The sequence below is a fragment of the Cyprinodon tularosa genome, unplaced genomic scaffold (assembly GCF_016077235.1).
Source record: "Cyprinodon tularosa strain WSP-4 unplaced genomic scaffold, ASM1607723v1 ctg377, whole genome shotgun sequence".
In the NCBI taxonomy this organism is placed as follows: domain Eukaryota; kingdom Metazoa; phylum Chordata; class Actinopteri; order Cyprinodontiformes; family Cyprinodontidae; genus Cyprinodon; species Cyprinodon tularosa.
Window position 1 is genome coordinate 293,145 of NW_024039093.1, and position 24,977 is coordinate 318,121.

The following is a 24,977-nucleotide window of genomic DNA, read 5'->3' on the forward strand; positions in this document are numbered from 1 at the left end:
ATGCTATGCAAGACTCCAGCTTTGGCCAGTGAGACGATGCCCCTTTCAAACACTTTGGTTCACATTTTGCACAATGAAATGTCAGCTGTAGCTTGTGATTTAATAACACAGTTTTTTGTGTTTCCACTATAAATGATTTAACACTATAAACATTTCATGATTAGTATCCAGGAATAAGAAAAACGTAATACATGTCAGAAAAAATCTGAGTTAAATGTTATTTTTCTGTCCTTCTCCAATGATTGTCCAAATATGCCGCTTTAACAGCTTTCTACATGCTGTTTAGATCTGATTCATTAAATTAAATCTTTCACAATCACCACTGGATGATTGAAATATAGGACAAATACCCACCTGCTGTGATATCTCCTTCAGCTCCTCATATCTAAGTGCTGCAGCCACCATGTTAGTCTGAGAATTTGCTGATTTATCATGTTTACGTTACATCAGATACTTGAATTAAGCTTGTAAAGAAGTAACATGGGGCATCATGCAGCATGATGAACAGGTGCATTTTAAACTGTGTGCATGTTGGATACCAGGGCTGTTAAAAACCAGTGAGTTTCATTGTTCTGGAAGCTAAGAATGGTAAATAATTAGCACTGCCACAGATTCTTCTTCTTCTTCTTCTTGTATTATTTATTCATGCATCTGTGGCTTTCATTCACTAAATAAGGACATTTTTTAAACTTTTTTGAAGGCCACTGACATTTAATTAAACATGTATCCAAACCTAGCTTATAAATGTATTTAATTATTATTAAACTGATATGATATTTTAAACTAATTAAAGAGTATAGCTTTCACATTCCCTGTACAGCAGGCTGAGGTCATTTGTGATAGCGCTCATAAAAACGAGATCGTATAAGAATTGACTAAATAAAATAATATGAATATATATATATATATATATATATATACATATATATATAGTTTGGTGGGGGAGGGTTGTGGCATGGGAAAGTTAGGAACCATATTAGTTTGGTCTTTGCAGGTCAATAGTCACCTGCTCCACAAGTTTAAGGCTCTCAGAACAATAAAAGTGTTTTTTTCCCCTCCATTCTCATGATATATAGATCTTTAAATATTTTTAATTCAGTATTATTCTTGATAAATTACAATATATTATATTAAGATAACAGTGTCGGGATTTAAAACTCAACTTTGAGGCCATTTAGAAAATAACAATCCAACTGCTGCCCTCTGCTGGTCAAAAAGCTGAATTGCGCTACTACAAGCTCCAAACCAGTTTTGATATAAAAATGTTTTAAACCTGAAATTAGTAAGAAAATGCATAGTCAAACTATGCATTTTCATCAAAAAAACGAAAAGTTGATCGTCAAAGCAAACAGACCAGGTAATATTCGAAGTTAGGGGTAATAACTTGATAAGCAGGAAATTATGGTTTGAAAATTGTATTATTTGATGATTCATAGCGATCTGTTTAAGTCTTGTTCTCACCATAACCATATAGAAGTAGAAATATTGGATGGATTGGATGACAAAACCCAAATTTATCTGCTACTACACCGTATGATGAAGGTGAGGTAAAAAAAAAAAAATCTCCCTTTTCTTTGGAGATGAATTATGTGTTTATGTACTTGCTGATAGTGCTGAATGATTTTGGCAAAATCCAAGTGGAGATTATTTTCAACCAATATTGTGATTTAAATGCAAATTTTCTTTGCACTGAGCACAAGAATGTAGATGTTTTACTCTAGTTTCAGCTTTTTTTCATGACCTTGAAGGTTTGCTTCTCCAGACACCATGCAGGACTGACCGTAACCTTTGTGTGAAAATGTTTTTACTTCTACCACACATGGATCTGGACGCTAACATCTCATCTGTTTGGCAGCAAACTAGCTTAAGTCATATAACTGCCACCCAAAGAGCTGGGCTGATAAGTTTAGTGTCTTACTTTTGTTAAAGGTAATGTGAATAAAAGTCAGCAAGTTTAGCTAAATCGTGATAATACTGATAATGTAATTGATTTACAGCTGAATCTACAATCTCAAACTCCTAAATGTAATTGTCCACCAATCTCTACTAGACTACACAGATACAAATGCTATCATGAGAATTTACTTGTTCAGGTTAAGACTTCATATATAATAAAGTTTACCAGTCAGTAAATTGGGACTTTAAATGAATGAAATCCCAGAGTTTTTAATAACCAAGTAACAACAAATGTACACAGAAATAGAAAAGAACACTTTATTAAAGAAAAAAAAAATGTTTCTTGGAAGTTTTAGAAAAACTGCAGAACTAAAATCTTGAACTTGAGCATCTCTTCACCTCTTCTTGAAGCCGTACTTCTTCCTTTCATAGAACAGGTCTGTTTTGGAGCTGCCCAAGTTTACAATCTTAGGACATCCATCTCGCTGCACAGAGGAGAAAAAAGGAAGAACAGAAATCAGCTGGATCTAAAAAACCCAAAAGGTCCAGTAGGAGGAGGAAACTCACATCTTTCTCCTGGATGGTGCACTCTTTGCAGTAGTAAGCATCGGACACGCCGGGGCCTCCGCAGATGACGCAGCGTCCCTGATAGGAGCCGTAGTTACACTCGTCACAAATGCGCACCAACGTACACGGCCTCACATACGAGTCACAGATGACGCACTTTCCATCGCCTGGAAGAAGGAAAAAAAGATGAAGTGGTGAGAGGCAAGGAGGAGAGAAAACTGGATTAAAAAACCTATTAAACCAATATTCTTCATCTGTTTCTGATATATTTCTCCACCCCCTCTTAAACAGAGGGCATGGTCTGAGAGTCCAGCTCTCAAAAACCTACAAAACAGTGATAGTTTATTCCTTCCCACTATCATCTCAATCCTCATCCCCAATGCAGGGGATCTAAACATCTCCCCTGGTCAGCCAGGCCAACAATGACCCTAATGACTCCACTTTACAGAGGCATGGGCCAGTTTTGGGTTTTGCAGGCAAACAACCACCTAATTGACTCCCTATTGCTAAGGGGTGGACCTGTTCTTTCGGTTCACTTTGCATGTTTTTTAAGCCATAACAAGGCTTCGTTGGGGTACTCCATAAAGCTTGGAACTCAACGCTAATCCAGACATTTTGAATTGAGAAAGTTTCCTGGATGGGAAACGAAACGTCTTCAAACTTGGAAAACAAAGTCCAGTGGATTGTTTAACATTCTTGGATATTTTTTCACAGCTCAAAAGTTGTTTTTATTCCAATCAAAGCTCTCTATCCCTTAAAAATTTAAATTAATAAAAGTACGGCAGTAAGTTGTATGGCAGATCTGTCTACAGTGATCAGGCTTTAGCCAGACAGATAGAAATAATAAATGATGCAAATAAGATTTCTTAATTTAGTATGTTAATAAATCATGGTTTTCCCTTTGACAACACTACATATCTTCCCCATGGTTTTTGTTTAATTTCTACCATTAATATATATCGAAGGAGACTGATCTTTTTTTAAATCTTTTTTCATTTATAAATACCTGACTATGACTAAAAAATGTATTGTTATTATTAACCCAACATTTCCTAGAGAGGTAAATTCAACCTTAAATGTCACTGGTCTAGAGGGTCAATAGTCAAAGATACAGGGTTCAAGGACATCTTTCATGTTCTGTTGTTTTTTGGTTTTATGGATTCACCACAACAGCATCTTTTTCCAATCCTTTACTCTAATGACCTTCTTTGTTTTCCAATTACAGCATTTATTCTACTTTAAAGAGCAGATCTGTCAGGATGGGAGAATCTTCCTACCAATTAGTCACATGCAACATTTGTTTATGCTTCAGGAGTTTGTCTTTAAATAATCCAAATAAACTACTAAATAACATATTTTCAAAACTATATGTTAAATTACTAACCTTTTTCAGCAATGCACAGTTTTTAGATCTAATCTGTGTGTTTCCTTATATAACAGGTAGCTATCATGACAGTGAAACGCTGCTTCTTTTCTTTCATAAAAAACAAACAAAATTGACTCTTTTGCACAATAATTAAAGCCCTTGACACCCATGTCCATTTGGGGCAAATGGAATAGAACTAAAAGCAGTAGATTTTATTAAGCATTATTGTTAGTCTGTTTTCCAGCTGAAAATGTCAACACTTACATTTCTCGCAAAGTCTCCCGATAGCTGTGGAATAGAAACAAAGAAGTCAGTTAGATATTTTATTAAAATAAATCCGCAATACATCTATTATAAGTATCACTTTATAAGTCACATAGTATTGTTAAACCCAAAGATTCGTTTGCAAACCTTAGGTGTAGGAGGAACATTAAAAAGAGCCACTTGAACGTAGAAACTTAAAGGCTAACATCGACGCTAACAACATTTCCATTGAAATCCATGCTACAAGCATTAGCCTAGCGGGTAATGCTATCTACAGCGAGGCTACAGGAAGACATTTTAAGGAGGCGAGAGTTGCTGATTATTTTATTAATAAGAACATTTAATAAAACATACCGACACCGGCTTGTTTTCGACAGAAGATCAAATCTGGATGATGCTTAGCCATTTTGGGCTAACGTTTACCGAATGGCACCGGTGCGTTTCAACATTAACCTTTCAACTGCGGGTTATGTTTCAGTTTCCAGCATTACCGCTACCTAGCGGCATTGATGAGTCACTACAACCAGAAAACCCCTAAATCTGTGCTAGAAAATTAAATCAGTGTCATCTTTATTATCAAAAGGGCCGAAAATAACACATACAATCACGTGAATACATATCGAATGAGAACATAAATACGAAGAGTAATTCATTTGGCTTTGATTCCATTATGATAAAAAATATCAGACCCTGTGTTTATTTAACATGTTTGGACTTATGGATATTTAGAGTGAATGTTAACTTTATAAACTTAAATAAGAAGAAGAAAAAAAAATAAAAAATTGGCGCCCCAAATGCTGTAACTGCTAAAATTACACCTCAGCTTTACAAGTCTTGAAAGTCTTTATTCGGTGTTTTAAAGGAGTTTTGCAGTTTACTGCTTAGGGTGAATGTAATCCAGTTTACATTCACCCTAAACAGAGCAGACGATCCAATGGTTAAAGAAATCTCAGAATACTTAAAAAAATGTTATGATTGCTTGATGTGCACATGCATGCCTCTGCAATGAAAACAAAAATTCATAAATCTAACTTTCACAGGAGATGTATCATAAAGAAAAATTTGCTTCTCGAGATGTTTGCCAGAAAGAACACAGAAAAAAATAAAACCACAGAGCAGATCAATGGTTTGGGATAAAAAAAGGGTATTCCAAGAAAAATATTCTTGACTTATGTAAAGTTTAGGGCATGTCCTAACTTTATCCTCAGCTAAAAAAACTAATAAACGTGATTTTTACTTTTTTTATTCAGAAAAAAAAGACTAAATATGAAAAATATCTTCTAACGGCCAAACACTAATATCAATGCTAAAATTGCTTATATCGATAAAAAAAAAAAAAAAACTAAAAAACCTGTTTTTATGATATAGCTTCCAACATAACCAGACTGTCTTTGCCAAAAGCTGTATTATTATTGAAACTCTTTTATTGTTATTATATATTTCTTAAAAGGAATGTTTATTGTTTGCTGCCATGTGCAGACATAAATTGATTTAGCTGTTTTTTTCTTTTTAAACTGTCTTATAAATAAAGTTGGTACAGTTCAGAATGTTACAATATGTGTCCTTTTTTTCCAATATGACTTTATATATGTAGATTATAAGAAAAATCCAATCTGGATTCAGAGTAGCCATAGACTTAGACAACTTATTAGCACAACAGTCAAGAAGTTAAAGTTTGGCTGGATTTGGGTCCAACAAACCAAGTAGACTATAAGTAACATAAAATCTATGCCTCAGAGTCTCAGGTTCAAGTTGATGATCTCAATTTCACAGCAAAATTGTTCAAAATGATGAAGAGGTGGAGGAGATCAGGGGGCCTACAGACCTGACATAGATACAAAGGTTACACTATTCCAGAAAATTTGTGGAAGGAAAACATCACGGTGGTGGGCCTCATCAGAGACGACAACGACCAGGACTGCAGAGAGGAGGTGGAGCAGCTGGTGGACTGGTGCAAAGATAACAGTCTGATCCTGAATGTGGAGAAAACAAAGGAGATCATTGTTGACTTCAGGAAAAATTGGCTTAACCACACTCCACTGCTGCCAGCGCTGCATGTCTCCTGTAACATCATCAAAGAACCCTCACCCCCCCACCATGGACTGTTCTCCCTGCTGCCCTCTGGGAAGAGGCTTTGAAGTATTGGATGCAGATCCAGCAGATTCTGCAACAGCTTCTTCCACACTGCCATCAGACATCTGAACTGATGACAAATCATGTCACAGACTCTGCATCACACTTTTAACACCAATCCCAAACCAAACCACAACACTGCATATTTGCACCATATATATTTAATTCTTTGAACTTCCATATCAATGCGTTTTTTTGCACTGTGTTTTTTTTCTCCCACACTGTTTACATTTGATCACTGCTGCACTTTGTGGAATAGAAATGTTCATTAAGCTGTACTAAATGAAATTTTGTTTTGTAAACATTCTGTGTATACAAAATGTCTTATTCTTAAATTCTGAAAAAATATTTTTAAAGGCAATTCCACCTAATAATGATGAAACGTATGTAAACTTCCGATTTTAAAGGAAGCAAATAAAAAGGTGTCTGAGGTGTCAAAAGTACTCACACGTTCTACATAAGTAAAATTATAAATACCTGTGTAGAAATAAGCAACAATAGTGCCTAGTTAGTTACCAGATGTTTGACATTATTTTTAAGTAAAAATGTAAACTGAATTTTGGGCTCTGAATCGTACAAAATCACTTTTAAAAACTTAATTATTAACAGTCCAGTTTGCATACCATGTTGGTAGAAAGAACATTAAGAAATATTCTGACTATTCCATCCATCCATCTATCCATCCATCCATCCATCTATCCATCCATCCATCCATCCATCCATCCATCCATCCACGATCCATTAGGGGTGCTGGTGCCTATCTCCAGCTGTCTATGGGTGAGAGGCAGGGTTCACCCTGGACAGGCCCCCAGTCTATTGCAGGGCATGGGGTAAGTAGTTGAATCAAAATCAAAATGCAAATTTAACATTTAACAAAGGGGAAATAGATGGGGAATATCTTGCCTCTTAGAATCTGATCTAACATCTATGATGTTTCCTTACGACTTTATTTTTTTATATATATAAAAGGCTCCAACTGGGCAGCTTCTCTCTGTGTTTTTCCCTGTTTTGTGGCAGCTTTCATGCCTTGTTATCAATATGTATATAAATAATGAGATAGTTTTAGCAAAGTAAGGCATAGAAAGTAAAGGTACTAGTGTTCAAATATGGTAAAAAAATACTCTAGTAAAGTGCAGATACCGAAAAAAGGAACAGAAGTAAAGTAACTTGAATCCTCTGGTTTACTTTGAAACGTTTGCTTTTTTTTTATTTATTTATTTATTTTTTATTAAAAAATGATATAAACTTAAAAGAACATAAATATTCATTGTGGATTTGCTCCAGTGGGTGGCGGAACAATGAAACACGAGCTGCTTCAAACCACAGAAGAAGAACCAGGCTTTACAATCGCGTGACGTCACCTACGACCCTCACATCTTTGTCAGTGAACAAAATGGCAACCTACTGTCTGACTGTGTCCCGGCTCCAGGTAAGAGGCTTTAGAGCACCGCTTAGACCCTCCAGCCGGCAACGGACCGGCTCGGGGGGTTTCTCTGAGCGGCTGGATCCGCTGGAAGGTGGTAGTTAGCCCGCTGGAGGTCAGAGAAGCGACGCTGAGAGCGGAGAAGCCGCTCAGGTCATCGTGTCCGAATCCACTCTGAGCGTATTTAGCAAGAGAAGTCTGCTCCAATCTGACCCTGAAAACCACCGCTGGTGGCTTTTTATGAGAAGATGTTATGGAAGGCACGCGCAGGCTTCAAACCGCTATGCTAGGTTTGGTTCTGGCGCTGGAGTCTGGCTGCGATTAGCAAGGTTATCAACAAGGTTAGAGCTGCCTGGGCTCCTCTAAACACTGATTCATGTTAGAAATGAGGCAGAAAACACCCAGAGCATGCTGCTGTTAATCTGACAGACATACAGAGTAAAAACAAAGTATGTGTTCGTTTCTGTAGGTTTAAATGTAGTAAAACTATAAATATAAAAATGAAAAAATTCAAGATATCAATTTCTCCATTGTCACCTCATACATCACCTGTGAAAACATTAGTATAAATATGGATACAAGCTTTTAAAGTTATAATTTTGTAAAAACACAATTAGGCGTCACAGATTTTTGAATAAGCATGAATCACAAATTTGACTGTCAATCACAAATGTGAAAGTATAAATCTATAACTCCTGATAAAGAGTTAGACCTAAACAACTTTTGTTGTTTCGTTTTCAACATTTCATTTAGTACAGCTTTCCAGATGGTAAATTAACATTTCTGTTCCCTAAAGTGCAGCAGGGATCAAACGTTAACCTGCTGTTACCCTCCTCACCAGCAGGTGGTGCAATGACAATGAAAGTTAATAGAAAACCGCCTTAAAGCAAGAAGGAGAAAATGATTAAAACTGAACCATAGGGCGTTTCTCAATTCACGAGAACGCGAGTACGTACTCGCGTTCTCGTCAAGTCCGTTCTTGGCGAGAACGCAGGAAGATCGGACTTGACGAGAACGCGAGCACGCAAGCACGTATGTGTATTGGAACAGAAGCATACTCGTGACGTCATCACATGCAACGTTCTTTGGCATTTCTTTAACAGTCAAAACTATTTATTCCCTACACAAAACATTTTGAAAACAATATTTTTAATTTCTAAAGCTTAAAACACATTCTCGATCTGGCGTTCTCGAGAATTAGAACGGTACTCGGGCTGAGGCTGATGACGTGTCACGAGTACACGAGCACACAAGAACGCTCAAGAACGCATATTGAGAAACGCCCATAGATTGAAGGTTATGTCCGTTTCTCAATTTACAAGAACATGAATACGAACTCATGTCCTCGCCAAGTATGTTTCTTGAGAAGAACACAGGAAATTCTGGACTCGGGGAGAACAGGAGCATAAATATGGGTCAAATGGAACAGAAGCGTACTGATGACATCACCACACGCTCAGCTCGCCTGGAGCTGAATTTCACCTCCTGTTATTATTAGTCGCTAAATAATAATACATTATTACTTTTTTTCATTTAGTGGACCCAGTCAGATAAACACAATTTAAATGAACATTTTGCCAAATACAACAAAAAACTCTCCATCAGAGCCAGCAGTCCTTCACACACGGCTATGCAGAGAGAGGCCGTTACAGACCGGCTTGGCTCTGCTGTTACCCTCAGAGGTCCGCTGGTTGCCGCGGTCCTCTCAACTTCGGAATATTTTTTTTTTTTATTACACACTAAATTGGTAAATGGGCCATATAGTGTTCTCGCCTCAAATGATCTTAAAATCTACTTTTATTGAGCAACAGAAAGGAGAACTTTTAACTTAATACTCTGAGCTCTGTGAGCAATAACCTGGAAGCTGCTTCTGCGATGCATGCTGGGACAGCTGTCAATCTCAAAAACGGACAAGTCTGCCCTGATGCATGCTGGGTAAAGAGAGAGGGGCGAGAACAACAGCCGGGAACTTTGTCCGTTCTCGGCCTGCTGTTCTTGTTAATTGGAACAGTACAAGGGCTGAAGCTGATGATGTTTCACGAGTACACGAGAACATGATAACGCACAATTACACATATTGAGAAACGGCATATGTGTTTAAAAAACCAAGTTTCAGCAAAACTAAAATCTATTGTATGTTTTCGCCATCATGACTTCTAAACTTGTGTTATCAGATAAAACATTTGATGTCATTAGAGCTGAAACTACTCACTGGAATAATCGTTTTATCAAAATAATTGTCAGCTAAATGGTAAAAATAAAAATATATAAATATTTTGCATTTAAGATAAAAAAAATTATACTTCTCTACTACAATCTGATCTATACAGAACTTCTCAAGTGCAAAGTTTTAGTTTCCACAGGTTTAAGTGTGTAAAATTTTTTTTAAATTATCAACAGATTAATCAATGAGCAAAATAATCATTAGTTACGGCCTTAGGTGTCAAATATATTTATGAACTGAAAACCAGGGACAAATATCTTTCATTTATTCCCATTTATTGACTCTCATTTACAAATTCAGATGCCTGCGAAGTTATTGACCTTACCCCATACATAAGAAGCAACAATCAGCTGTATGTAAACAAATCAGGGTAAGATTGTAAAGGTATTTAACATCACAAGTTTGATATAAAAAAGTGATTTTTATACACTGATAATTTACACACACAGATTTTTGACCCAGATAATTAGATCAGCAGTGATGAGATTGGAATCCAGATTTGTTATGTTATAAACATGTTTTGCTTTAAACAATCAGTGGAAATGCTGCTGAATGAAAACCTGTTGAGCAAACAGGAGCTTCTATTAAAGGTCATTACTAGAAAGGCTACCAGTTTGAAGGGAAAAGTACAAATACTTGGTCTGAACGACAGATTCATGCGCTGGATTGGTCAACAAACTGAGCTCAACCCAATAACCTATTTTGCTGATGGATTAATCTGTCAATTGTGTTTTACGATTAATAATCAGTTAGCAAAAGGCTCCTTAAAGTGGATTTTTTTAATAGAATTAAACCATGTGAAACTTATTATTTTCCACTTTAGGAGTTCTGGGTAGAGCAGATTGAAAGATGAAAGTTGTTTTAATTTAAAATGCTAAATATTTTATTAGGGCTGAAACCATTAATTACATTATTCAATATTGAAATGATCGGCAACTGATTTATAATCGAGTAATCTTTAAGTGGAGTGAAAAAAACTTTTTCAATCAGTTCTATCCAGAACTCCATGAGTTGGAAGAGTTTTAGTTTCACCTGGTTTAATTTCGTAAAAATATATTCATTAAGGAACCTTCTGTTATCCAATTAATAATCATATAATTAATCAATTTGCAGAATAATTGTCAGCTGCAGCCCTATATATACTTTTTTACAATTTTCATATAATTCCTGCTCTAAGTGGGTCGCTCTGTCAGCTAAAGGCATGTTTTAGTCTCTATACTCCACTTAATGATTAATCAATTACTAAATTAGTTATTGCAGTAATCGACAAATCACGTTTAATCCGATTAATTGTTTCAGACCTGCTGTAGACTCTTGTTTAGAGGGAGATTGGGTCACCAGAACCAACCCAGCAATAAAACCAGGCTTTCTTTAAACCTCAGCAGTGAGACGGGTTATATCCTTCTTCTCCATAGAGAAGGGAAGAAGCAGAAATCCATGCAGTCTAAGTTTTATTTTTATAGTTATTGTTTTTTTTGTTTTTTTTTTAATAAACGAGTGTTTGAGTGTTTTAAATAGAGCTGAAACAATAAATGGGTTAATTGATTATTGAAATGAATGGCAACTGATTTAGTAATAGATTAATCATTAACTTGAGTATAGAGACTGTAAAACATGCCTTTAGCTGCCAGAACGACCCACTTAGAGCAGGAATTATACCAAAATTGTAAAAAAATAAAATAAAATGTTTTGCATTTAAGATATATAAAAAAAAATCCTCTGTCAATATGCTCCATCCAGAACTCCTCAAGTGGAAAAGTTAGAGTTTTACCTGTTTTGATTCTGTTAAAAATCTTCTTTAAGGAACCTTTGGCTCTCTGATTATGAGAATTGCTAAATAATTGTTAGTTGCAGCCCTAGTTTTAATATATCTGGTGAAGTCCTGCCTCTATGCATGAAATTACATCAAGAAGTCCCTTTTTTAATTATCAATTTCCAGACTGCCGTGTCGTCTGTGTATAAAAAGTTTATGCTGAGAAAAACCTAAATCTTACTTTCCTGGCATTTTGTTTAGATGACAGGTGAGGATAAATTTGGCATTTCATGGAACGCTGTCCTACAGGACAACATGTAAAGGCTTGGTTTAGTTTTTCTGAAGTGATTAATATTAGAATTAGAATGTTAATTAGAAGACAAGAACTGGTTAAATTAGTTTACTATATGAATATGTTATCATGTGAAAAAATATCTTAAGTATCAATAAATTTAGATAAAAATTCAGATTATATAGAAAGATTTCAATCTCCATTGCTCATTTTATTTCCCACTAATGAGGAGAGATTATGTTCTGTCTTGTGTGTGTCCAGTTGGCCCTGGGTCATGGTGCCCGGCGCCTGCATGTGTCGGCCGCTTACCGAGCCAAGGCCAAGGTGGCCATGAGCCGCTTTGAGCCCACCTCCTTCATCAACTACGAGAAGCTCCAGAGCAACGTAGAAATAGTCCGGAAAAGGTCAGTGCCCTCTTTAATCTGGCTTCTATTTGCTCACGTCTGGGTTTCCTCCAGCAGACGTAGCTCTTTGAAAGTTTTTTTTTTGCGTGACCTTTAGCACAGTTATCATCTTTCCAGCTGGAATCTCCTCCCGTCAGTAAAACAAAGTAACAAAGTTCTCTCTGTCTGCAGGCTCAACCGTCCTCTCACTCTGTCAGAGAAGATCGTTTACTGCCACCTGGATGACCCCCACCACCAGGAGATCGACCGCGGCCGCACCTACCTGCGGCTGCGTCCGGACCGCGTGGCCATGCAGGACGCCACGGCTCAGATGGCCATGCTGCAGTTCATCAGCAGCGGCCTGCCAAAGGTGGCCGTGCCGTCCACCATCCACTGCGATCACCTGATCGAGGCCCAGATCGGGGGGGTGAAGGATTTGGCCAGGGCAAAGGTGAGGCGGCCTTATAGATGTCTGGTATTAGAAATGTTACCTGCTGTGTGTCCATATCATTCTAAATAAATCATCCCTGGCTGAAGCATGGTGGTGGGAGCCTCATGATGTGGGGACAGAGACTGATTTAGAAAAATTGGATTAGATGTAGAAGCTTCACCTTCTAGTGTAACGACAGCATTAATCAGGCATTCAATGATGCCTGTGGCTGTTCTGTTGGTTGAGCAGATCAGAGCTTACCAAAGGTGGGCGTCAGGGCGGCGTTATAGACCGGGTATTAATGGGTTTCTCTCTGTCTCATATGCCAGGTCCAAAGCAGGCTAAATATTAAATATATTTGCTTAAATAATTATTTTTCTTTTATGCAGATATCATGCAAAAATATAATGGATTTTTATTCTTTGTGCCTTATAAATCAGAGAAATCCCTCCAACAAGAAACTCACTCATCATTTCTGATGCTGATTTTCATTGTGATTTAGAAAAATAGTTAAAAATCAAAACTTTTAGGAACAAATTATTCTAATATTTGATTAAAAATTGTTCCAATATTTGATTAAAAACTTGAGTTAAGAGTTAAATCTAGAAAGCTACGTTAATTTCAGCTGGGACTGTTAATTTTCTTAAAGTTTTTATGGGAATGTGGATCTTTCAGATTGATTTAATAAGGATTTTTGATCATGTTCGATATTTTTTTGTGACATGAGGTGAGGGGAGCTAGACTTGGTCTGGTCTTAGTCTCCATACACTCTGGTCTTGGTCTGGTGATTGTGACTAACACTGGGTCAGCGGGGTTACTGCCTTCTTAAGGACTTGCATGTTTTCCTTTATCCATATTAAAAGTTAAACCACAGATCTTTTCATTCTCATAGGAAGTAAACGAAGAGGTCTACAACTTCCTGTCCAGTGCTGGAGCCAAATACGGAGTGGGTTTTTGGAAACCTGGCTCTGGAATCATCCATCAGGTAGATAGGAACAGGATCTGGTCTAAATATGGCAGACGCGGCTCTATGTTAATACAAACACTCCCGTTTTTCTTCTTTGCAGATCATCCTGGAGAATTATGCCTACCCAGGAGTGATGCTTATTGGCACAGATTCTCACACACCAAACGGCGGTGGGCTCGGTGCCATCTGCATTGGAGTGGGCGGAGCCGACGCAGTCGACGTAATGGCTGGAATTCCCTGGGAGCTCAAATGTCCAAAGGTTAGCAGTTCATTTTAAAAGATGTGCATCTGTTCCCTCTTTTGTTCCTTTAGACGCTTCTTGTTTAGATTTTTGACACCAGTCACTGTTTTTAATCCTCGAAGGTGATTGGCGTGCGACTGACCGGCACCCTGTCTGGCTGGACGTCTCCAAAAGACGTCATCTTGAAGGTGGCGGGCATCCTGACGGTGAAAGGAGGCACCGGGGCCATCGTTGAGTATCACGGGCCAGGAGTTGACTCCATTTCCTGCACTGGTTAGCATTAAATAAAGAGTTACAGTCGCTCAGAAACACTTCGACCAAATTGTTTAATTAATTGCGCCGTCTTTTAGGAATGGCCACCATTTGCAACATGGGTGCAGAAATTGGAGCAACAACGTCCGTGTTTCCTTATAATCACCGCATGAGGACCTACCTGGAGAAGACTGGCCGTGGAGGTGCGATCACAGGAATATATTCATATCTACCAGAGGTGTCAAAAGTAATAATGTTTATAACTCAAGTAGAAGTTTAAATCAAACCGTTTAAAAACACTTTTGTAGAAGTTAGAGGATCAAATCAAGCTTTTTATTCAAGCAAAACTGTAAAATTACTTTTTTTTTTTTAAAACAAAGTATAAAAATAAAAGTAATGCAAATGTTAAAAATGTTAAGGACAGAAAATTTACTGCTCTACCCCTTTTAAAGGAAAATTTTTCGTAAATTCCTGATGATAACTTCCTTATACTTAATTTTCTTAGTTTTATAAGTAATGGTAACAGTGTCACATTTAACTTTGCATCATCTTGGAAAACTATTTATTTTGGTATGTGGTGAACAACAAGTGGGGGCAGCACCGAGTCCAACCACAAGGAAATTAATTGTCTGGATGAAACTAATAATTTTGAAGGTTTTTATTTTCATTAAATACCAACAGGCCATAATGAAAATGAGCTTAAATAAAACAAAACTAACAAGTCTATTTTTAAAAATTTAAGGAGTAGAAGTAAATAGTAGTCTAAAATAGAATTACTTCAGTAAAGTATAGGTAGCCCATATTTCTATTTAATATGGTAACAAAGTATTTGTACTTTTTTACACCTCTGATATCCACACAGAACAAGTCAGCATAAAGGTAGGCATATTTAAAGACTTTTTTTCTTTTGTGTTTTCCTTCAGAGATTGCTGCGGTGGCGGATGAATACAAGGACTTGTTGGTACCAGATGAAGGCTGCGAGTACGACCAGATCATTGAGCTAAATTTAAGTGAGGTTGGTCTGAATTCATTTACAGCCATATAAGTAGATGCTGGTTGTGTTTATGCCTCTATGGAGTTAACTTTGTTCCATTTTTGTTGCAAAAAAGATGTTTTATAAGGGGATGCAATCTAGAAACAAAACATGAAAAACTATATCAGAAAAAGATTTTTAGTAATGTTGCTGTTTTTAAAAAATAATTATTTTTAGTTTTTAAGTTTTTATATTTTTAAATTTTTGCAAATTTCTCTTCTTCAGATTAAGGATAAAAACCTAATTCTTTCCAAGTTGCTTTTTCTGGATCCCATTCTCTTCACGTCTGCTGAATGTTAGTGGCAACGTTTTTATTGATCAAGAGCGAGCGATTGCAATAGGCTGGAACTGGAAAGAACGAGATCTGTGAAATTAATTTTAAAAGACAGGAATTTGTAAAAATGTATCTGAACAAGACCAATAAAAAAATTATAATAAAATCTGTAAAACAAATTAGAAAAATTAAGTTTAGGAAAATAAAATTTGATAATGAAATATATTTTTTGAAAAATTGAGAAATTAAGGTTAAATCTAAAAAAACAGCAAGGTTATTCTCAAAAATCTTTTTTTCTGTTGAGAGATATTTGAGTTTTGTTTCTGGATTGCATGTCTTTCCATTTACAAAAATTTTTGCTAAAGTAATGGAACAAAATAGGATCTCTGACAAAAGTTTAACCTTGAAGGGTTTTTTCACGCCTCTGGGGAAGTTTCTGCTGTAAAGTGATAATCATGGTTAGGAGTGTGTGGGACAAAATCGATTTGCCGATAAATTGTGATTTTCAGCTGCCCGATATTACATCAATCTTTTAAGTTCTTAATATAGATTAAAAATGAGGGAAATTGTGTCACGTCTGCACCTCCACTCTGACAGATGGTGCTGTGGAGCTGTGCGGCAGTTTCTGCAGTTGAGGCTGTCACAGTGGAAGATGTGGACTGACTTAAACCCCAAAAAACATGGATACCAAAATTACCAAATAATCCATATCTTCTGATGAACATTTACAGCACTTGCTTTTTTTATCTAGAGGTTTAATGTTGATAGCTGGGGAAAACATTGCAATATATAGTGATATTGCAATATCATGATAATATCAATTCAGTTTCAATTCAGTTTATTTCTATAGCACCAATTCACAACACGTCATCTCAAGGTACTTGTACAATTTACCAGATCATTCAGTCAAATTGATTTAAAGTTTTCTTTCTAAGGAAAACCAGTTGGTCGCATCGACTCATGGACTCAAATACAATCCCTCACACTAAGCATGCTTGTAGCGACAGTGGAGAGGAAAAACTCCCTTTTAAAGCTGAAGTCTGTAAGTTTTTAAAAATCACTTTTTTGTCATATTGGCTAAAACTGTCCCTATGCCCAGACAGCAGTACATGTGATATGTAACCTGTGAAAAAAACTGCTTCAATTGGTCCCGCATACTGCCTGTATTTCAATCTGGAAAGAATATTTCGGGACGAGACAAAACAACCAATCACAGCCAGAGGAGCGTCTGATGGAGTGTCAATCACAGCTCACACATGCTGAATCCCGCCCCCTTCCTCTCACCGCTGAACCTGCCGCAGCCGCAGTCAGGAGGACGTGCGTGGAAGTCATGGCGGAGCGACAGCCACCAGCGAAAGAGAAACTGCCCTTACTGCCCCTGCCGACAACTGCTTACACAGCAAAGACTTCAAAAAAGAAGATGTCAATGGAAGAGCTGCTGCGTACACTGCTTGGACGCTTCTGGTCGCATGCGGTAGCCGCGCAGATACTGTGAGAGGGGTGGAGCTTGGAGGTGAGGCATGAGTGAAGCAGAGAGGGTGGGGGAGTGGCGTGAAGCCTGTTTTTCTTCAAATTTTCAGTCGAAGTCTGCTCTCTCCTCAATGTAAAAGACTGCAGCTTTAACAGGAAGAAACCTCCAGCAGAACAGAAGCAGACACACAAAAAGAACCTAATATTGTATTCTGAGTATCGTGACGCATATCAGGTCGCACCACCCATGCTAATACTCCCCCTAGTCATGATTAGAATATATTTGTAGATGCTTTATTGTGGATGACTCTTAAAAACATGAATAATCTGAAGCAGTTCAGCTCATCCAGTTAGATGTGTTAGAAGTCTGGCACTGTGGACGCAGTCAAACACTAACGACTCTTACTGGTTCAGACCGGTTTACAAGAGGAAACTATGAACTGGATGGAGAGAGAAGACCGTAAACTTGTGTTTTGTTTTTTCCAGCTCAGGCCCCACATTAATGGACCGTTCACCCCTGACCTGGCACACCCCGTGTCTGAGGTAGGCGCTGTGGCCAAGAAGAATGGCTGGCCGTTGGAGGTCAAAGTTGGTGAGGACTGCTTGATGATAAAATGCTTCTGTTGATTTATGGGCGGTTTAATGTGCCTTGAGTAAAAAAAAAAATGTTTCCCCTCACTTTTAAAGGTCTGATCGGCAGCTGCACCAACTCCAGCTACGAGGACATGGGCCGCGCCGCTTCGCTGGCCAAACAGGCTCTGGACAAAGGCCTGAAGTGCAAAGCCCAGTTCACCGTCACCCCTGGCTCAGAGCAGATCCGTGCCACCATCGAAAGAGATGGATATGTAAATGATGGCTTAGACCTGAACGTAGCTCAGCTTTCTGCCCCGATGGGCTCAAATTAATTCTGTTTTCTTCTTCAGTCAAAGATCCTCAGTGATGTCGGCGGGGTGGTCCTTGCCAACGCATGTGGACCCTGCATTGGCCAGTGGGACAGGTAGCCTCACCATCAATCATTCAGTATTAAAGGAAAAGTCCGTTCAGCAAGGAATAATCAATGGGTCATTATCATTACCTGAAACTAATATGTACGCAGTAATTTAATGATTTTAGTGTTAATCAGTAAAAGAATAAAAACAATATTTTTTGTTGCGATCACTGAGTCTGGGAGCGGCCATTTTTGCCCAAATATAGTAACCCCTCCCTCCTGCCATCTTCCAGCAGTGACGTCACGGTGCGGTAAGCCTAGCGCCATTCTCCCCGCTTTACAAGCTAAATCAATGGGAACTACTAGACACATCTGCAATCAACAACAATTATTGAAGTTTTCCAGAGGACTTCACCATTGAAATTCACCAGAGCTATAGTGAAACTGACAATGCCAACGTGCATGGCAGCTGGATGCTGGAATACATCGGGGAAAAGTGAAAAAGAGTTATTTCACCTTTCTGATTCCTGATCCTCCACGGACGGGTTGGTCGTTGGATCGCCAACTTGAAGAGGGAGGATTTGCCATCAAACTTCTGGCCAGAGAAAAAACCCGTAATATGTAGCCAACATTTGGAAGAAGAATGTTTTCAAGATGACTTGGATAATAGCGCGTTGTGACTAGGGGTGGGTATTGCCAAAGAAGTCACGATTCGATTCGAATCACGATTCACAGGCCACGATGCGATTCTATCACGATGCATCACGATACTTGAATTATTGCGATGCATTGCAATATTTTCTCCTCCATGTTTTGTTTTTGAATGACTCGGCACAGTATCCCACGGCCGGGAATGCTTGTGACACAAGGCAGCGTGCGTCAACACATTTGCAGCGACATCTACTGGACTGGAAGTTGTATTACACTTGTTTTTGGCTGATGTTCGCCAACCATTCATGCAATTTTATTTATTCATTTTTTTAAATTAATAATCGATTCTTGGCATCAAGAATCGATGCAGTAGATCACGAAAATTAGAATCACGATGCATCATCATCACGATTATTTTGCACACCCCTAGTTGTGACAAACACCAGATACAGCACTGGGACATGATCAACAGCAGATACCGCACCGTGACGTCACAAACCAGTAGGTGGCAGTAGTGTTCTTTGACAAACATGGATGCCTCCAGTAAAACACATTCACATGAAAATTACTCTGAATTAAAAACACTGACCATTTATTGAACAGGATGTTATAGTTTCATATTTAAAGGACTTTCAGAAGTTTGAATTCTGAATATGACCTGAGCAGACTTTTCCTTTAACACCTCTGGAAGCCTTTTATATTCTCTGATGTAAAGACTGCAAACAGTGGGCATCTTATAGAAGGAGGAACCTATCAGAGGGGTCAGAGAGAAAGGTTAGAAGAAGTTTAGGTTATTAAATAATTGCTGTAGCTGTATTTATTACATGAAGTGGAAGGATAACGGACCAACTGTGACTTAATGCTGGACTTAGCAGAAATAAGAAGTGAGGAAAACAGCGTTTGGAGGTTCCCTCTAAAGTTCCCTTTATTACTGGGTGGCGTGAAGCATCACCACATAATCTCTAGAAGGAGAAAAAACGCTGCATCCAACAGTTTCAAAACGATAAAAAGTTAAGCTTACAGTTTGCAACATGCCAGAATGTAAATGGGGCATCATGTTTAAGAAGGTCCTCTCTGGTCTCTGCTGCCTACATGCAAAGCACCATTTCTGGGGACATGGTGGCAGCATCATGCTGTGGGATACTGGCAAGGATGGGAACTAGGGGTGTAAAGAATAATCGCTTTGTCTCGATGCATCGATCCAACAGCCGACGATCTGATGCATCGACACGTCTGCAAGAGTATCGATTGAAGCTTTTTTTTCCCCCTCTGGTCTATTTTTATCCATTTGCTCCTGGACGTAATTCTGACTCCAGTGCTGCGGTGGCGCTAAACCTATTTTGCCCTCCTACCTCGCTTCCTTTAGCCACTACCCTCTTTCCGCATGCACACACACAGTCGCATAAACAGTAGGCAAGACAGACATGGTGGAGATAGCTGAGGTGAACGAAGAAGTAGGCAAGACAGACGGGGTGGAGGAAACAAAAGATATTCTTGAGTATCGAAAATAATCGAATCGTTGGGTCAGATAATCGATACTTAATCGAATCGCCATGATGGGTGTGATTTACACCCCTAATGGGAACGCTGCTCGATAAGAAAAGGAGCTACATTTACATCACAAAGAATCAGTCTTAGGATGGCACAGTCAAAGTCCAGACGTAAATCCGCTCCAGAATCTGGATCAAAATAAAAAAAGTAATGTTCAGAAAGTCTTTCGGCCGCATCAGCAGTACCATGTGATTCTAGAACGCTCTGCTGCTCGTTCACACAGGATCCCGTTAGAAGTCTGCTTGTCTCCTAATTACTGTTGGAACAGCTCCACTTTACGTCGATCTGCGTTGATTATCTCTACATATTTTTTATTTTTAGGCGCGATGTGAAAAAGGGAGAGAAGAACACCATCGTTACGTCCTTCAACAGGAACTTCACTGCCAGGAATGATGCCAACCCTGCGACTCACGCCTTCGTCACGTCTCCTGAGGTAAACCCAGGCCCGTCCCTTAAACCAGGACACACAGGGTCACGCTTTGCAGCTGAGGTCCTTCTACTTCCGCCCCCCTCAGATCGTCACTGCCCTCGCCATTGCTGGGACTTTAGACTTCAACCCAGAGACGGATTACCTCACAGCGTCCAACGGAGAGAAGTTCAAGCTGGTGCCCCCAACCGGAGACGAATTACCATCCAGGGACTTTGACCCGGGCCAGGACACCTACCAGCATCCTCCCAGTGACGGCAGCAGCCTCAAGGTGGACGTCAGTCCTCAGAGCAACCGCCTGCAGCTGCTGGAGCCTTTTGACAAGTGGAGTGGAAAAGACCTGGAGGACATGGTGGTCCTCATCAAGGTGGGCCCCCTCCTAGAGATCAGCAATCTCCTCCCAGCTGCTGCTGTCTGAGTCTAACTCCCAGGTGTGTCTGCAGGTGAAGGGAAAATGCACCACAGACCACATCAGCGCCGCCGGACCCTGGCTGAAGTTCCGTGGCCACCTGGACAACATCTCCAACAACATGCTGATCGGTGCCGTAAACAGTGAGAACGATGCCGTCAACAAGATCAAGAACCATCTGACGGGAGAGTACGGCGGCGTCCCGGATGTGGCGCGGCACTACAAGGTCAGAGTTCATCCAAAACCGAATCTCTACCTTCTCCTGAATCTTCCTTCATTAACAATAAAATGTTGACTTCCCGGTCGACCTGACGTTGCTTTTATCGCGCAGGCCAACGGCGTGTCATGGGTGGTGGTCGGAGATGATAACTACGGCGAGGGCTCCAGCAGAGAGCACGCCGCTCTGGAGCCAAGGCATCTGGGTGGAAGAGCCATTATTGTCAAGAGCTTTGCCAGAATCCACGGTATGACAGCGCAGCCGCTCAACTTATGTTGCTAACCTCTCTTTAAACATGGCCAGTTCAGGTTTATTTTTTTAAAGTTTCCCAGTTTTGTAAAAAACATTTTAATCAGTTTATGAGACGATCATCTGCATAAATTCAGGGGATCCCATCAAATACATTAAATTTTATATAAATTAGAATATCCAACAAGCTGCAGCTCTATGGGGCTACATTTGGGCAATAAAGTTTGTTTGAAAACATTTTATTGAACTAAAAAAAAAAAGGTTATTTAAAAAAAAAAGTTAGAAATTTAATTTTTTTTTAGAAACTTAAAAAAAAAGATTTGAAACAGGGAAAAGTGAAACTACAAAATGGATTTTACAAAAAAAAATGGTTAAAATGGTTGGTTAAGATAAAATGGTTAAGATGACTGACGGCTCAGTCCCCCGGATATATAATATTCTCTGCCGTTTCATTCTTTAGTCGTCACAATTAGAAAAGTCTTTGAGGCATAAACGGTGTGATTGGTTGGAAAAAAATAAGCCGTTTATGTCTCTCATGACACAAATTCATGATGTTGACAAATTTGCGTAGTCAGTCTACGTTGCACATTTGCGAAGCAGAACAGCTGAACCCACTTCAGCAGCCGCAGTAGTTTAAATCATTTTTAGTTATTTTAAAACAAAAAAACTAAATTTTTTTTGTTTCAAATTTCTTTTTCAGCCTTAGATATTTGTTTTCAGTTTCCAAGTAATTTTTCAGTATTTTTTTTTCCCAAATCCTTTTTTTTTATATTAATGTTTTTTGTTTCCAAAAACTTTTTCTTTTCTTTTTTTCAGTCTCCAGATTTATCAGTTTAAATTTTTTTGTTTGTTTTTCAAATCATGTTCTTAGGCCTTATAGATATAGATGGATATACACACACATAATATGGATGTGTGTATTTTAGAAAAAAACAAAAAAAAAACCTTAACATTTTGGCCCCATTTTAGCTCCATACGATCGTTCCTTCTCAGCAAGAATGGGACAACTGTGGAAAAGAACCCCTCCCTTTTCAACAGAATCAAACCTCTAAAGCTGAGCTCAGTGTCGGAGACGATCTTCTGTCAGGGGCTTTGGATCACCGGCCTTTCAGTGCCTTCTATGGAAAAAGAAATCCCAAAGGGCAAATGCAACACAATAGGTTTTAAATGGCTTACATCATGATCAGCAGTACAGACAGCAACTACTGTATGTCAAAATTTTATGGTAAAAAAAAATGGTATGCAAACTTTTGTTTTTTGTAATTTACAGAGGAATAGGTTGTAATGGTGCAAAAGACCACAATGTTTCTGGGTTTAATAGTCAGTCTGAGGGAAGAAACACTGTTGGTTGGTTTTTGGTATTAGTGATATGTAGCTCCGAACTGAAGGTAAAAGTCAGTGGCAGAGTTCTTGAATTAAAAATATGTAAACGTAGAAACACTGAATAAAAACCAAGAGCGAGCGAGAGGATGACGTTAGTGGCAGAAATCTGTCAGTCAACCATCCCTTCCTGGAAAGATCCTCTTCTGTGAAGGAAAAAGGAACAGCTGAAGTAGCAGTCCTTGGAATAACGCCTAAAAGGGGAGAAGCAGAAGTAAATATGTTTGAAATTGAAACAATTTGAGCTTTTAACTAAAAATTTCTCCTGTATCGCAGAAACAAACCTGAAGAAGCAGGGCCTGCTTCCGCTCACCTTCAGCAACCCGTCAGACTACGACAAGATCCGCCCAGATGACAAGATTTCCATCAAAGGACTGAAGACTTTTGCTCCAGGAAAGGTAAGAACTTATTCCTGATATGCTTTAGCTGTTCATAAGAAAACAAAAACATCTCCGCTGAGGGTCTTTTCTCCCTTCTCATTGTCCTCAGCCCCTGACTGCAGTGGTAAAGCACAGCGACGACAGCCAGGAGACCCTGACGCTCAACCACAGCTTCAACCAGACCCAGATCGAGTGGTTTCAGGCGGGCTCAGCCCTCAACAGGATGAAGGAGATGCAGCACTGAGCCTGGATGGGGGGGAGGAACCAGAAGAGGAATCAGGGTGGTACAGATTGGGAGGAAACAGAAGGTCATTCAGGGTTTCATCACCAGGATTAGCTTGCAGTTTTGACTGAAGTTTAAATAATAAGGAAAGTAGGAATACTTTTCAGCTTCTAGCTAATGTTGTCGATGGAACATTGGAACCTGATCAGTTAAATTTCTTACTCCTCTTTCATCAACATTAAGCCTATTTTTAAAAATGTTTGGCCACCATGTTACCATAGAGCACAGAGAACCAGTTCTAGAGCCGTATCCCTGGATACCATCAGTATGTTTAAACCAGTCTGTACAATGTTGGTCAGCTGCTTTAGGGTCATCTTGTCCCTCTGTTAGTCACAGGTAAATACTCACATTTTCTCACACGCTTAAAACTTGCCCCCTGGTGGTTCAAATGAGGTACTGCAGAGGGTGCAGCAAGCAGACCTGTTGTATTTACACAATATTACAGTGTGTCTAACAGAGCGACACCATTGGGTAAATTTTTATATTAATGTCTTAGACGGTTTCACCACAGAGCTGCATTACTTCACGTTCAGATATGTTCAGTTTAATACGACGTCCCATCCTCCTATCTCACAATCACTTCTAATGAGGTCAAGCAGCACGTTGTGCAGCATGTTGTTGTTTCTGCTGTTTTGTATTTATCCATGTTTTTTTTCTCAGAGCACTTCCAGACCTTCATCATTTCACTAACAGGGCAAACATGTATTTTTCAGGGTTCTTTATGTGCAGGTTTTGTTTTTTTTCTGGTCCTACAAAAACTAAACTGGTTTATTAGGGACGTATAATTTTAAAAAACCCATAAAACTGTTCATTTTCTGGGCCTTTGTTTATAAAAAGAAAACTTAAATCATTTAAATCAGGAGAAAGGATGGGGTCACTTAGATCAGGAACAGATTGTTGGATCTTTGTCCACAGATATTTTTCTGCCAGCCAGATGAAATCTCTTCCTTTTAACCACTCCATGTAAAGTGTCTGATTCTGTGTGCAGTTTTGCCTTCGCTCCCAAATGATCGTTTCTGTATTACAGAAATTTTAAGAGATTGTAAAATAAAAATGAACTGATATCATATATGCAGGTAGTATTGTGGCTGTTTGTTAAACAGTATTAAAAATCATTATGGTTCAAAACATGGAGATGTTTATTTTTTATCCTTTAGAAAGCAAGTACATTGGCCTTGGTGCCTGTTTTTTTTCTCTTAAAAGCTTTAAAACTTAATTTAGATTTTTTTTTTTTTCTACTTGGGTATATTGTTTGGCTGTCGGTCATCATTCAGTCGAATTTAATTCCATGTCGTTTAGTCCTGCACCCACACAGAGTAGGAAATCAGTTTGAAACTAAAAAAAAAATCCAACCAGTGAATGACCTGGTTTTGGCAAAATACCAATTAAACAGTCCCATAAAACAATAAGCAAAGTAAAAACCTATTTATGATGCAATTACCAAATTATTAAACAATTTTTTATATCTTTATGAAAACTCACAAAATGACAAAATGTAAGATTTCTTATCACAGTGACAAAGTAGTTATTTTGT

The 24,977-nt window shown here is 38.6% G+C and overlaps 2 protein-coding genes across 2 annotated transcripts; one reads left to right on the forward strand and one right to left on the reverse strand.

Moving 5' to 3' along the window:
- Positions 1-2,200: 2,200 nt before the first annotated feature.
- On the reverse strand, positions 2,201-4,582 carry phf5a (PHD finger protein 5A). Its single transcript, XM_038296779.1, has 4 exons — positions 4,448-4,582; positions 4,094-4,117; positions 2,464-2,630; positions 2,201-2,381 (listed from the first exon to the last, which is right to left on the reverse strand). Exons 1-4 carry the CDS (start codon positions 4,497-4,499, stop codon positions 2,292-2,294), a joined length of 333 nt encoding a protein of 110 aa, XP_038152707.1. The 5' UTR covers positions 4,500-4,582; the 3' UTR covers positions 2,201-2,291.
- A 2,940-nt stretch (positions 4,583-7,522) lies between these two features.
- On the forward strand, positions 7,523-24,573 carry aco2 (aconitase 2, mitochondrial). The gene is made up of 17 exons (XM_038296772.1): positions 7,523-7,655; positions 12,180-12,322; positions 12,494-12,752; positions 13,624-13,716; positions 13,799-13,957; positions 14,062-14,212; positions 14,290-14,394; positions 15,115-15,206; positions 17,455-17,560; positions 17,656-17,813; positions 17,892-17,965; positions 20,420-20,531; positions 20,614-20,892; positions 20,969-21,160; positions 21,266-21,398; positions 23,057-23,178; positions 23,270-24,573. The coding sequence occupies exons 1-17, from the start codon at positions 7,620-7,622 to the stop codon at positions 23,402-23,404; spliced, it is 2,349 nt and encodes a 782-aa protein (XP_038152700.1). The 5' UTR covers positions 7,523-7,619; the 3' UTR covers positions 23,405-24,573.
- Positions 24,574-24,977: the final 404 nt, after the last annotated feature.